We start from the raw sequence: 15,265 nt of genomic DNA on the forward strand, positions 1-15,265 counted from the left end.
TATATATATGTATGTATGTGGCATGTTAGAAAATCATTCAAGCGAGGTCGTTGCCAGTGCCGCTGGACTGGCTCCCGTGCAGGTGGCACGTAAAAAATACCTTTTTGAGCGTGGCCGTTGCCAATACCGTGTGACTGGCCCACGTGCCGGTGGCACGTAAAAGCACCCACTACACTCTCGGAGTAGTTGGCGTTAGGAAGGGCATCCAGCTGTAGAAGCTCTACTAGATCAGATTGGAGCCTGGTGCAGCCTTCTGGGTTGCTAGTCCTCAGTCAAATCGTCCAACCCATGCTAGCATGGAAAGCGGACGTTAAACGATGATAAGGACACACATACATGTGCGTGTGTATGTGTATCTTTGTGTCTGCCCCCACCACCACTTGACAACTGGTGTTGGTGTGTTTGTGTCCCCATAACTTAGTAGTTTGGCTAAAGTGACCAATAGAATAAGTACTAGGTAAAACCCTTCATGGCGATGCCCCAGTGTGCCGCAGTCAAATGACTGAAACCAGTAAAAGATAGTATTGCTAATTTTCTTATTTTGTGGTAACTTATGTAAACTGGGGGAACCAGTTGTTCAAGATTCAACCGAACTTTGACGTGTTGGTGCAAAAACATTGATGACATGAATTCAGACTTTTGCCTAACATATTCAACTCTTAATTTACGGTTAACTCTAGAAATGGCATCCAACTGCAAATTACTCCACCCTGCTCAGGCTCATTCGAAAATGTGCATACACCCACTAAATAAATGAGCAAATAAAATTTTTTATGTTAGCTTGTATTTTATGGAATTTTACTCATATCTTGCAATCTTGCCCATTTTAAACCTTTCTATAACATTTTACTGATCTGTTGCAGAGGTCAACAGACTTTTTAGGAGGTAGGCCAGATTGGAAATGTTTATTATTTGCAGGGCAAAGCAAATGAAAAAATATAACCCATTATCATACAAGGTTGTAGAAAAAGCATTTTTTAAAAACTTGTTTAATATTAAGTATCACCATAGAATGCCATACAGTGGAGACAAGAACAGTTTGAACATGCAAAAACACACTTTTTGCTTCATTATTTTCTTGTCAAAATCAATAGTTTCTGAGGAAAGTTATGTATCATTTGAAAGTTCTGGATGTGAACTTTCTTCTCATATAGTTTCAATTAAAATCTGACTTACATATCATGTTAGATTCCCTGAAACATCCTGGTATTTCCTCGCATTTACAAAGTTTATCCTGTTTGTTTTTTGACCACGGAATGGTAGCCTTCATTCTAATTCAGTGTGCTTGAACATTATAACTTGAGTTATGTTAAAAAATCATACTGTCATGAAGGAGAAAGCTTTCACTTTATTTGGTATAAATGTTGATGGGGGTAGGTCTGATAATCGTTATGTAAAAGAGAAAATTTCATTTTTAATTTTCACTTAGAAAAGGACATTTTCTTCAAGATTTTTTTTATCATAAGAAAAAATAATTTCTCATAGATTCAATTTGGTCATTGCTAAATCTGGCCACAGTATGACAAAAAAAATACAAAGTGAGTAAAGAGGGTGGTATACTGATATTTTCACCAAACTGACGTATTCGCATGCAGTGAGAGGTCAAACTGACATTCGCATTCAGTGAGAGGTCAAACGGAACACAAATCCAAGGTTTCAAATATCGAGTTTGAGCCAGAATTTCAAGAAATTGGTGAACTAATTACTAAGTAAACATATTTCTACAAAAAAAAAAATGCACTAAATTGAGTTCAATAAGTCTTCTAGAGCCCAAACCTAACAGGAAATTGTTGTATTGAGAATGTTGCTTATTTCCTTGGTGTCGTAACATGTGGAGAACTGCTGGACGAACGTAGCAGATATACTTGTACATGTAACTTTTGTTTTTCTTTAAGAAATATTGGTCAAATTCCGCCACTAAAAATATCATGCAATGAATATAATTTCAGATGTGATATTTTTACTTTCTGTTTTGGATACAGTCAGGATAATTTGTGTCAGTGTTTATATATTTGTTTTGGTTTTTTTTTTCTCTTTCTGCTACTAGCGAGTTTGCTGTAAGTTGCAGATGTTGTCAATGTCTTTAATTTATGTTTTTAATACTTAATGCAAGGAATTAGTTTTCACATTTTGTTTGTTTTTTAATCTAGGTCTACATGCAATTCTGAAAAAGGTATCAGGTAGTTGTGGGTTGTGCTAAAAACAATTAAATCTCCTTAAAATTACTCATGTTTTTGTTTGAAAATATTTTCGAATTTTTTTATTTTTTTATTTTTTTTTTACTGTAAAGGCTGCTCTCATTGTTTTTAAGTTTTAAGTGTATAGTGCAAACAAAATTGGTCCTCTGTGTGGGGTGGGGTTTGGAAAAAAATCATAAATTTTCATAAAAAGCTTATCCCCATCATTTCCAAGACAGTGCTGCAAAAAAAAGAAATTGGAAAAACCCCCCCATCAACAGGGAGAAAATCCAACTTGTGTGGGTGTCTGGATTTGAAACTCTGCCATTTATAGCCATTTTTAATAGTCCACTCAAATTTTATTGAAATGTTGTCATGTTCCAAATTTACCTACTGCAAATGCACCAAACTCGAGTCTCTGTGACTTGTAATTTTGGATTTAACTAGGTCTGAAAACACTGTGAAATTGACTGTGACAAAATAGGCTTTACATAAATATTTAAAAAATCTCCCCACCCCCAAAAGGTTTGTTTTTCAAGAACCTGAAAAGAAATAGGCAACTATATCATGGTCACTATTAATTTGTGTAATTTGAAGATGATTATCACCTCAGTTTCAAAGATATGACATCACAAATATAGCTAATTATTCATTTAGGCTAATTAGGCAAGATTTCAATAATTTTGCTGACCATTCAAATTGTCATATTTCCTAAAATATTCACCTAAATTTCACAAATGAGGTATCAAAATATTTCTTTTTGGATGCTCTCCAAGAAGTACAGTGGAATTTACATTTAAATATTTTCAAAAATTCACAGTCATATCAAAATCTGCTTTAATGAAGGATTCCCTGCATATTTCATTATGTAAAAATCATATTCTGTTGGGCTGAATGGAAGTTGGGGTTAATATCAGCAAGTTTGTCTGTTTCACTGGATGAATAAACATTTTTTGTCCTTCACTTGCTTTCTTAGAAATGGTTATTCATGTATACTACATTGTGACAATGAAATGGTATTAATCTGTTGCTAGAAGGTGAAAACATTTACTCCTTAAAATATCATACTGGAGGAAAACTCATTCTTTTACTTCAATTTTGTTAGAGATATTTAATTTCAGAGAAGGTGCAAGCATAGTTGTATGGTTAAGAAGTTCATTTTCCAATCACATGGTCACAGGTTCAGTCTCACTACCATTTGGTATTCATTTTTTTCTTTTATATATATATTCTTTTACTTGTTTCAATCATTTGATTGTGGCCATCTAGGATTTATTTTTTAACCCTAGTACTTATTCTATCGGCCTCTTTTGCCAAATTGCTAAGTTACAGGTACATAAACATATCAACACTAGTTGTCAAGCAGTAATGGGGGAATAAACACAAACACAAGGACACACATATACGAAGGGCTTCTTTCAGTTTGTCTACCAAATCCACTCACAAGGCTTTGGTCGGCCTGAGGCTATTGTAGAAGACACTTGTCTAGAGTGCCATGCAGTGGGACTGAACCCGGAACCATGTGGTTGGGAAGCAAGCTTTTTAGCACACAACTACACCTGTACCTACACACAAACACACACATGTATATACATACACACACACACACACACGCATATATATTTATATGTATATATACACACACACATATATATACTGCCTATGTGGAAAATTGGTGTGTGTTTCTTTGTGGCATTGTTAGCTAACTCATACATCGTTTTACTGATTTTGATGAAACTTGATATGTGAGTAGAACTCATGTCTGGAAACCTTGTGACATACTTAGATTGTTGAAAAAAATCAATAATACGGCCCCCGGAAGGGATCTTTATATCTGCCTCATATAACTATTTTTTTTAAACACCCAAAGGAAATAACCCATAGCACCTACACAATATTTTTTTAAACACAAGGAAAATAACCCATAGCACCTGCACTTACAGTTGTTAGGTTTTAGCAAAGCGATCAATATTTGATTCTCACGATCAGCAGACTTAATCCTGCATTTCACTACTCACAGTTTTCAACTGCTAAACCTCATTATTGCACGGTTTGATCCATGTACACTTTCAATGCCCATAACTCCAATAGTTCTGCATTTTTCCAGATGACAGTACATAAATTTTTGATTCCAGATTCAGCGGACCTAATTCTGCATTTCACTACTCAGTTTTCAACTGCTAAACCTTATTATTGCACTTTCTTGATGCATGTACACTTTCAATGCCCATAACTCTGATAATTTTGCATTTTTTCCAGTTAAAACTTTTCGATGACAGTACATAAATTTTTGATTCCAGAACGTATTTAATGTGTCGCAATAAAATGAACTCATACTTTGAATGCTTAAAATTCTTAAAAAATGAAACCAAACTTCCACACCACATTCAGTTGGGACACCCTGTATCACTTATACTTATTTTACAAATCATAATATTTATTGCTTATTTACAGTTCATACATTTTCATGAAACTAATTGAGCCATCAAATTTAGAAATATTTTACAGTTTTCATCGTTTTTTTTTTGTGTGTCCAATTTCTAATTTTTGCAGACAATATCACTTTTATACTCTATTTCACACGCGAGTAGAACTCCTGTCAGGAAACTTCGTGACATACTTAGATTCTTGAGAAAAATCGATAATAGGGCCCCTCCAATAGATCCTTCTATCTACTACATATTACTAATATTTTATTTAAACAACCCAAGGGAAATAAACCATACCACCTGCAGTTTTTAACAAAGCAATCAATATTTGATTCTCACGATCAGCTGACCTAATTCTGCATTTCACTATTCAGTTTCGAACTGCTAAACATTATTATTGCATTTTCTTGATTTGAATCTTAAACCTTAGACTTCATTCATACATTTCTATACATACATACTTTTTTTAATGCCCATTACTCCGATAGTTCTGTATTTTTACAGTTACACTTTTTTCCATGACAGTAGATAAATTTTTTATTCCACAATGTATTTGTAGTGGCTTCATGCAGGCATAGCGTGGATTCAATCTTCGATTGCCAAATTTCAATTAACACTTCAACAGTGCTTTTCTCATGGTAAAACAATAGTTTTTCTGTGAATGACAACAATTATACATCTCCCAGATGCCTTCGCTAAGCAAAATAATGTCTTTGCCACTTGACCCTTCTAATCTCTTCAAGGCTACCAGGGGCTGCAATGGAGATAACAGACCTCCAACAAAATCATTTGTTCTCAAGAATATGTCTATCCTTCTGGCTGCTTTTCGATACTTATAAAAACAAGAACTTCATAAGCTAAAGGCAGTTACTGAGAGCGACCATCAGTGAGTGTGAACGTTATTATTGCACTCTCTTCATTTCATTCTTAAACATTAAACACTTCATTCATATATTTATATACATATATACTACATTTATATATTATCGTCATCATCATCATCATTGTCGTTTAACGTCTGCTTTCCATGCTGGCATGGGTTAGACGGTTTGACTGAGGACTGGCAAGCCAGATGGCTGCACCTGGCTCCAGTCTGATCTGGCAAAGTTTCTACAGCTGGATGCCCTTCCTAATGCCAACCACTCTGAGAGTGTAGTGGGTACTTTTACATGCCACCTGCATGGGAGCCAGTCCTGCAGCACTGGCAATGACCATGCTCGAATGTTGTTTTTCACATGCCACTGGCACATATGCCAGTAAGGCGATGTTGACAACGATCCTGCTTGAATGGTACTTCTTACGTGCCACCGGCACGGGAGCCAGTCTGCGGCTCTGGCAACGGGCGCGCTCGGATGGTGCTTTTAATGTTCCACTAGCACGTGTGCCAATCAGGCAGTACTGTCATTGGCCACATCAGCGATTTTGATTTCACTTGCCTCAACAGGTCTTCGCAAGCAAAGTTTATTCTCCAATGAATGAAAGGCACTCATAAGTGGGCTGGTTATACACCACTGGCATAGGCCACGGGTTATGGTCTTACTTGGCTTGTCGGGTTTTCTCAATCACATCATATCTCCAAAGGTCTCAGTCCTAGTCATTGCCTAAGTGAGGCTCAATGTTCGAAGGTCGTGCTTCACCACCTCATCCCAGGTGTTGCTGGGTCTACTTCTTCCACAGGTTCCCTCAACTGCTAAGGTGTAACACTTTTTCACACATGACCATACCAGTGCAGTCGTCTCGCTTCTTAAGTCCAACTTTTTTCTCGGCGCTTACACTCTGTCGTGTATTCACACTGACATTACATATCCAGCGGAGCATACTGGCTTCATTCATTGCAAGCTTACGCATGTCCTCAGCAGTCATGGCCCATATTTCACTGCCATGTAGCATGGCTATTCATACACATGCGTCATACAATCTATCTTTTTACTCTGCGTGAGAGGCTTTTTGTCACCAGCAGAGGTAGGAGCTCTCTGAACTTTGCCCGGGCTATCCTTATTCTAGCAGCTACACTTTCAGTGCACCCTCCCCCGCTACTAACTTGGTCACCTAGGTAATGGAAGCTATCAACTACTTCTAGTTTTTCTCCCTGGAGTGTGGCAGAAGTTGTTTTCTGCACATTCACAGTGTTTATTGCTCCTGAACATGTGTCACATACAAAAACTAGTTAGCCTTCCTTTCATATTGCTGCACCTCTTATGTGCCCATAGCTTACACTGGATACATTTTATGGAGTTTCTACCTATGCCTTTTCTACAGATCAAGCAGGGCCATCCACCTGAAGGGATTTGTGGTTTGTCTGCCTTCCTACTTATGAGGACTTTGTTTTTTGCTAGGTTGACTCTAATACCCTTCAATTCTAATCCTTGCTTCCACACCTGAAACTTTTCCTCAGCAATTAGAACAAGGTCATCAGCATAGAGGAGTGCCCAAGGGGCATCCTGTCTTGAATTCCTGTGTTATTGCCTGGAGCACTATGATTAATAGGAGGGAGCTGAGGACTGAACCTTGGTGGACCCCTACCTCTACCCGGAATTCTTCATTGTACTCGTTGCCAACCCTCACCTTACTGACAGCATCCTTGTACATGGCTTGCACAGCTATCACTAACCATTCATTTATCCCTAGTTTCCTCATTAACCACCAGATAGGGATCGGGGGAACCTGTCAAAAGCTTTCTCCGTGTCAACAAAAGCCAGGTACAGAGGTTTATCTTTGGCTAGGTATTTCTCCTGCAGCTATCTTACCCGAAATATAGCATCAGTGATGCTTTTCCCTGGCATATACCTAAACTGCATCTTATCTAAACTGACTCTCTCCCTAATTAGTTGGGCTATGACCCTCTCCGTGACCTTTATTACCTGATTCAACAACTTGCTATCTCTGTAATTATTTGTATGTAAAGCATCACCTTTACCTTTGTAGCAGTTGACTATGGTGCTGCTACACCAGTCATTGGGTATGACTCCTTCATGTATCACCTGGTTGACTATACAAGTGACTAGGCTATAGCTGACACTGCCAGATATTTTGAGCCTCTCTGCAGTGATTCCTGATGGGCCGGGGGCTTTCTCTGGCTTCATACCTTTAATTGCTTTATCTACTGTCAATTCGGATAGCTGGTCCCTCTGTTGGGTTGGCATTCGGCAGACTTTCTTTCTCCCATTCATTGTCTTTATTTAGCAGCCTTTCATAGTGGTGTCTCCAAACCTCTCTCTTTGCAGCCTCATTTAATGCAAGTGAACCATCATCCATGCGGACACATTTCTCTCCTACGACATCACGATTCTCTCTCACACACTGTCTTGCAATATGAAACACTTCAAGTCTTTGGTCTTCATGACGCAGAACATTGGCAAATTTTTTCTTATCTGTTTCCTCTCTGGTTAAATAAACCTGTCTCCTAGCTTCCCTTCTGGCAGTCTGATACAGTTCCCTGCTACCACCATTCTTCCAGTCCTTCCAAGCCTGTTTCTTTTCCCTAATGGCCCTGTCAACAACATTGTTCCACCAACATCTTACCTTTGGTCGAAAGGGGACTTTGCACCATCCACAGATCTAGTTAGTGGCCCTCAGCAGGTTGTCCCGTAGAAACCTCCAGTTGTCTTCCACATCATGTGATGCTATATCCCCCTCTATTTCGTCAAAGGTTTTGAGTAATACGTCTCTAAATCTCTGTCCATTCGCAGGATCTTTAAGCTTCCAGACCCTTCCCCTCCAAGCTGGTCGTCTTCTGGGCATCGATTTAGCCCTGATCCTGAAGTCACTAACTACCAGTCTATGTTGTGGGGTGCATTCTTCACCTGGGAAGGTTTTGGCATCTATAAGCAGCCATCTTACCCTTTTCCTGGCAAGGATGTAGTCAATTTTGGCTAGTGTGTCTACCAGATTGGTAGGTGTCTGGCAGGTTTTCTGAAGTTAGTATTGCAAACCATAAGATCATTTGCATTGCAGAACTCCAGCAGACTGGTCCCCTCCTCATTGCGGGAACCAAAACCCCAGCCTCCATGTACGCCATGGAAGCCCCCTGCATGTTGTCCAACATGTCCATTGAAGTCACCAGCCACAAAGAAAAGGTCTCTGTCATTTGTCAATGAGGTAGTCAGTGAGAGGGTGTCATAAAATCGGTCTTTCTGTCTGTCGGATAGCCTGGGCTGAGGGGCATAGGCCGAGAAATGGTTGCTAACCCATGATGTAGCACTAATCTAATCTTAAGTATTCTATCGCATACTCTGACTACGTCGATTACCTTATCAATACATTTCTCCACAAGAAGTATACCCATGCCCCTGACCCCATCAGTGTTCCCAGCCCAGAAAATCCTGTACCTACGTTCTTTGCTTGTGAGGAACCTAGCGGAACCTCCTCTCCACCTTACTTCTTGGATGCAACACAGATCTACACGTCTCCGTTCAAGCATCTCAACAATCTCAACAGACTTACCTTTCAGTGTGCCCACGTTGAGCATGCCAACGCTGAAGGTGTGGGTTGGGTGGGCTCGTGAGACCCTGGGATGGGGAACAGCAGCGTTATGTACCTGAAAAGAAAGCTCACATCTGGCAGAATCATATACAAAACAAATAATAGCCTTCAACCTGCATATACTACACCATCATTTTTATGCGCCACATAGGAGATAAAACCTAAGTAGAGGTGGGGATGGCGTTAAGCCTTTAGAAGTGTTCATGGGAGACAACCAAAAGATGTCAAAGGATTGGGACTTCCGGTACAGGGGGTGGGGTGGGATGGCGGGCTTACTGCGAAATAGCAGAATTAGAGAACATCTGGATTTGTATTCTTTTGGCAGAGTTATTAAAATGAAGTAGCGGAATCCGAGTGAGCTAGTCTATATAGGGGTGGTGGAGGAGGGGGAAGTGTTGGAGAAGAAAGTGGTTATAGAAACAGAGAGAGACCAGAGTTAGGGTGGTCAAGGATAGAATACGAGGGAGAAATATATTCTTTTGGGATTTTAGCTAACATAATTTAATGAAACAACACATGTTATCAAGTGAAAAATCTTAGAATTTTCGGTCAGCTAATCTATGACAAAATTAGAGGGAAAGATTCTGCCCTTCCCCCATTTTCTCGCAATTTTTTTTCTTTTAAATCTTTTTTTTGCCAAAAGCCCATGTTTTCGGATACAGAGATTCCAGAAAATTGCAAAAAATCAGAATTAATCCCCCCACAATTTCTTCATTTTTCACTATTTCCCATAGCCCTAACCCTAAAACTCCAACCCTAACCCTATCCCCCAAACCATAAAACCCTAATCTTAAAACTGTAACCCTAACCCTAAATAGAAAAATTTTTGGAAAGCTTTGTCAAAATCATAATCTCCATATTGTTTTGCATATTTAAAAAAAAAAAAAATATTTCTGATAAAAGTTAAAAATGAAGAATTTAGTGGGTGGGGAGGGGTAATTTCAAAATGCTGATTTTTGCCAATTTTTTTGCAGATTTGTATTCTCCGTAGCCAAAAACGGGGGTTTGTGTAGAAAAAAAAAATTAAATGAAAAAAGGGGTGTTTTGTGGGGAGACAAAAGGAGGTCTTGTCAATTAGAGAAGTAAGTGGTGATGTGACAAAATTGAGTAAATGAATAAGTGACAATGTAAATGCGGAGTTATTAAAATGAAATAACGGAATCCGAGTGAACTAGTTTATATAGGGTGGGGTGGTGGAGGAGGGTGAAGTGTTGGAGAAGCAAATGGTTATTGAGAGAGAGGGGGGGACCAGGGTTAGGGTGGTCAAGGATAGAACACGAGGGAGAAATATGAATATATTCTTTTGGGATTTTGGGTAACATAATTTAACCCTTTAGTGTTCAAATCGGCTGTAACCGGCCAAAATTAATTCCCCTTTATTTGTTCAAGCTGGCCGTCTCTGACTGCTCTATGAAATCACTAAAAAAATCACGTTATTGAATTCTCGTAGCTTTGAGATAATGCGAGATGAAACTTTTCCCGCCTTTATTCAAGTATAAATACTGTGAAATTCTTTAGACCACATTGGTTTTTCCAACGTTTGAAGAGAAGTGTGTACCTTAGTTGTTAAAGAAATTGGCGTCAGCAAGTAGCGATTCCAACTTTGAAGGTTTTACTCTTGACGATAAAGAAAATATAAATGAAAACAAGAGTATTTTGTCTTTGGATGAATCTGGTATCGATATTAGTGATTATTCATCGGACGAGGAAGATTTTGAGAGCAAAAGTGATGAAAATGATATCATAAACATGGCAACATGGTCAAAGATTACAACACCAATCACTATTCCTGATTTCACAGAAAACACTGGTCCACAACATAATTTGCCTCCTGATGCTCAACCATTGGGCTATCTCTTTTTATTTTTACCAGAAAGGTTTTTTGAAAATGTGGAGGAAACAAACAAATATGCACAACGTTTAATTTCTATTCGCGGAAGAAACGATCCACTATGGCAGCCAACTTATACTGTAGAAATGAGTGTATTTTTCACAATTAATATTATGTTTGATGTTAACAGCTTCCGTGACTGTGAAACTACTGGAGTCCTGAATTAAGGTAATGGCGATCCATATAGCTCAAGTATAATGTTGAAGACAAGGTATTCGAAAATATCTCAGAATTTGCATTTAACTGATTCTGCTAATGCCCCCAGCAAAAACGACCCAAAGTATGATCCCCTGTACAAAGTATGTCCTGTAACTGATTTACTTGTTAATAATTATAAAACTGTGTATTTACCTCGGAAAAATCTCAGTGTAGATGAAGCCATGATAGGTTATAAGGGCAGAGTACATTTTCGGCAGTACATGCCTGCCAAACCTACTAAATGGGGGATCAAAGTATGGGAAGTTTGTGAATCAGAGACTGGATACTGTGTAAACTTCGATGTTTACACAGGTAAAAAAATATAATGGAAACAGACTGCATGGATTGGGACATGATGTTGTATGGTCTCTTACACAACCATTTCACCATCAGCACCGACACATCTTGACCATTTCTTTTCTTGAGTGGCTTTGGCAGAAAATTTTGCCCATGTAAGTACTTACATGTGCAGTACTGTTATGAGAAACCATAAAGGTTTACCCCATGAAATGAAAATAAAATTAAAAAATAGAGGGGACATTTTACAGATGCAAAAAGAAGATCTACTAATTACTGCATATAAAGACAAAAGACAGATTTTATTTCTGTCTACTAATGAACAACCTGGTGTTGGCGCTGAGGGGAAGCCCCTAGTGAATATTTGTTATAACAAATATATGGGTGGGATTGATAAATCCGACCAAATCGGGCATATTACCCAGTTGGTTGACCTAGGAAGATACCTCTGCCACCAAAGGACTATGACCACTTGAAATTTCAGGTTGATATAGCACCTCAGTTACGTGAGGGCTTTTCTTCTAGAAAGTACAGAACCGAGAGAAAAGCAAAATTAACTGAGGTGGATGTCAAAAGAAAAAATATCAACTTTCATAAAATCGAAAAGATAAATGGAAAAAAGTTTGCAGACTGTGTTCGCTGCAAAAAAGAAAAGCGGCAAAGGGTGTCAGATTGAGACTTTGTATATGTGTTCCTTTTGCAAAGTGCCCCTGTGTAAAGGGTGCTTTGGACAGTTTCATGACAGAAATATGTCATAACTATATAATTTTGTATATTCCTTTTCATTTTATTATAAATAATATATGAAAGTGAGAAATACATATTAATTTTCAGGATGTTACACACCTGTATTCACCTTTGTCTCACCTGTTAATGAGATTTTTTTCTTAGATGCATTCTATTATGTGAATGAATTCATTAAATTGTATAAGGGTACATAGCCAATGGTATATTGACTAGTAAACGCGTTTTGTACTTTATTTTCAATGAAAACATTTAAATGAAATATAGAAAAAGAATAAAGTCTTGTACTGATTACACCTGTATTTTAATTGAAAAATGTAAAATTGTTGGCGGTTGACATCTGGGATAATTTTAGTAACAAATTAAACAAGATGTATTAAGAATATGAATTTTAGTGTTTAGAAAAGCTGAACATCTTGAGAGAAAAGCTGAACATTAGAAGCATCAGTTGTGGCGTGCAAGAGAGACGATTGCGCTGGTATGGACATGTGGTGAGAATGGAGGAGGATAGCTGCGTGAGAAAGTGCCACACCCTAACAGTTGAGGGAACCCGTGGAAGAGGTAGGCCCAGGAAGACCTGGGCTGAGGTGGTGAGGCAAGACCTTCGTACACTGGGCCTCACCGATGCGATGACTACGGACCGAGACCTTTGGAAATGTGCTGTGCGTGAGAAGACTCGGCAAGCCAAGTAAGATCGTTGCCAGTGCCCCTGGACTGGCTTGTGCGGGTGGCACATAAAAAGACACCATTTCGAGCGTGGCCGTTTTCGTGCGGGTGACACGTAAAAGCACCCACTACACTCTCTGAGTGGTTGGCGTTAGGAAGGGCATCCAGCTGTAGAAACTCTGCCAAATCAGACTGGAGCCTGGTGTTGCCATCCAGTTTCACCAGTCCTCAGTCAAATCGTCCAACCCATGCTAGCATGGAAAGCGGACGTTAAACGATGATTCATAATGTTATTGTTTTTACACCTGTTTATTAAATTTACCTGCCCATAAAAGTCAAATTTATTCAGAAAGATCAGCTAAGATTACTTAACTATAAACCACTGGCTTATAAGCACCCATTTACAAAATTAACAAAATTACAAGCAAATATTGTGGACATCCCACTTGAACCTGAATAAGTCAAAATTAATGGGAACGGATAGGCATTACATTTGACAAATTAATCTGAACACTAAAGGGTTAATGAAACAGCAAATGCTGATAACAGTGGAATAGAATTGAAAAATCTTAGAATTTTTGGTCAGCCAATCTGTGACAAAATTAGAGAAATAAGTAGCGATGTGACAAAATTGAGTAAATGAATAAGTGATGAGAGCAAATGCATGTGAAAGGAACTTCAGATTGTTTTTAAAACATAACAGTGTGGAAGACAAAACTATGTTTAAACTATGTTTACATAAGTAATGAAATAGAATAATGGAAAGAACTAATAAGGGGATTATGATCTGCGCAGAGAGGTGTTAGATGTACGAAATTGAAGAAAAAAGATTTCTTATCTGAACATCTGGATTTGTATTCTTTTGTCGGAGTTATTTAAATGAAGAGCTAGTTTATATAGGGTGGGGTGGTGGAGGAGGGGGAAGTGTTGGAGAAGCAAGTGGTTGTCGAAACAGAGACAGACAGAGAGAGAGGGACCAGGGTTTTAGGGTGATCAAGGATTAGCCTTCATAAAGTTCACCTTTAAAATGCCATGATGAGTCAGAGAACTTTCTCGCCAACCTCTAACAATCTCTCCCTCCCCCAGCTGTCAGCTTTCTGGACTTTTTTGCGACGGAAAATACACCTTTTGTGGCAGTTATAACGAAATTACTTTCTTATCAGAGTAATAAGGTGTTTCAATAGAACATCTTTACCCCCGAGAATTACCGAGTGCACCAGCTAGTATATATATGTATATGTCATCAAATCCAGGGTATGACTTTAAACTGCATCAGTAGCGGAGCCCTGGTTTTACAGTTCAAGGGTTTTGAGGAGTGTGGAACCATCTCTTAGTCACTATTGTTCCCAGATCTATTTTGTCCTGGCCCTGGGTTAATTAGCATATTAGTATTTACCTGCATAAACAGAAGGCAATGGGTAAATTGTTGCCATTTTATATTTTGAATTTCAAGCATGCGCATTGTTCGTTTTTGATTTTGTCACCTACATAATATAGTTGGGCACCGTCAGTGAGAAAAACAGCATCATGATGCAATTCACTCTGCCATAAATTTGGAGTGACATGCTGTACTGATTGGCATTCACACCAGAAGCTCCAAAAATCAAACATCCAGTCAAAATCATGCATGGTGTTTGGAGTGATCACTAATGATGGTGATGTTATGCCTCCATGCATCTTCTCACACAGCCTCAGACTGAACATGGAGGCCTCCTGGAGGAGGTAGTGCTACCCTGGGTCAAGAGGGTGGTTGCTGGAAGACCCTATGTCTGGCAACAGGACTCTGCACCATGCCATACAAGCAGGAGAAGCCAGTCATGGCAGTCACACAATTTCTGTGACTACATCACCCCTAACATCTGGCCACCTAACTCCACAGACTTGCAACCCCATTTATTATTATGTGTGGGGCGCAGTTGAAAGAGAGACCAACAAAACCCCTTGTAAAACCAAAGATGAATTGAAGGTAAGGATTATGGCAGCAATCACCAACTTAAACAAGGAGACCATCCAGAGGATTTGCAGATTCCAAAGTTGTCTGGAGGCTGTAGTATATATATAAGTTTGTTTTCTGCACATTTTCAGTGTTTATTGCTCCTGAGCATCAGCCACATACAAAAAGTATCTTGCTAGTTAGCCTTCCTTTGATATTGCTGCACCTCTTATGTGTCCATAGCTTACACTGGGTACATCTTATGGAGTTTCTACCTACACCTTTTGTACAGATCGAGCAGGGTCATCTACCTGAAGGGGTTTGTGTTTTGTCTACCTTCCTACTTATTAGGACTTTGGTTTTAGCTACGTTGACTCTAAGGCCCTTCGATTCTAGTCCCTGCTAGAGGAGCTTCCAGGGGCATCCTGTCTTGAATTCCTCTGTTATC

At 38.9% G+C, this 15,265-nt stretch overlaps 2 protein-coding genes across 6 annotated transcripts in view; both read left to right on the forward strand.

The window, feature by feature from the left end:
• Positions 1-15,265, forward strand: part of LOC106876920 (cyclin-D-binding Myb-like transcription factor 1) — a 120,619-nt gene that overhangs the window by 2,985 nt on the left and 102,369 nt on the right. The window lies entirely within an intron of this gene.
• On the forward strand, positions 11,177-11,503 carry LOC128247657 (piggyBac transposable element-derived protein 4-like). Its single transcript, XM_052967645.1, has one exon. It carries the CDS (start codon positions 11,177-11,179, stop codon positions 11,501-11,503), a length of 327 nt encoding a protein of 108 aa, XP_052823605.1.

Source organism: Octopus bimaculoides, chromosome 4 (genome assembly GCF_001194135.2).
Source record: "Octopus bimaculoides isolate UCB-OBI-ISO-001 chromosome 4, ASM119413v2, whole genome shotgun sequence".
NCBI lineage: Eukaryota > Metazoa > Mollusca > Cephalopoda > Octopoda > Octopodidae > Octopus > Octopus bimaculoides.

Excerpts from the sequence above, each read along its gene's own strand:
- LOC128247657 (XM_052967645.1), top strand. The coding sequence starts at position 11,177 with ATGTTGAAGACAAGGTATTCGAAAATATCTCAGAATTTGCATTTAACT.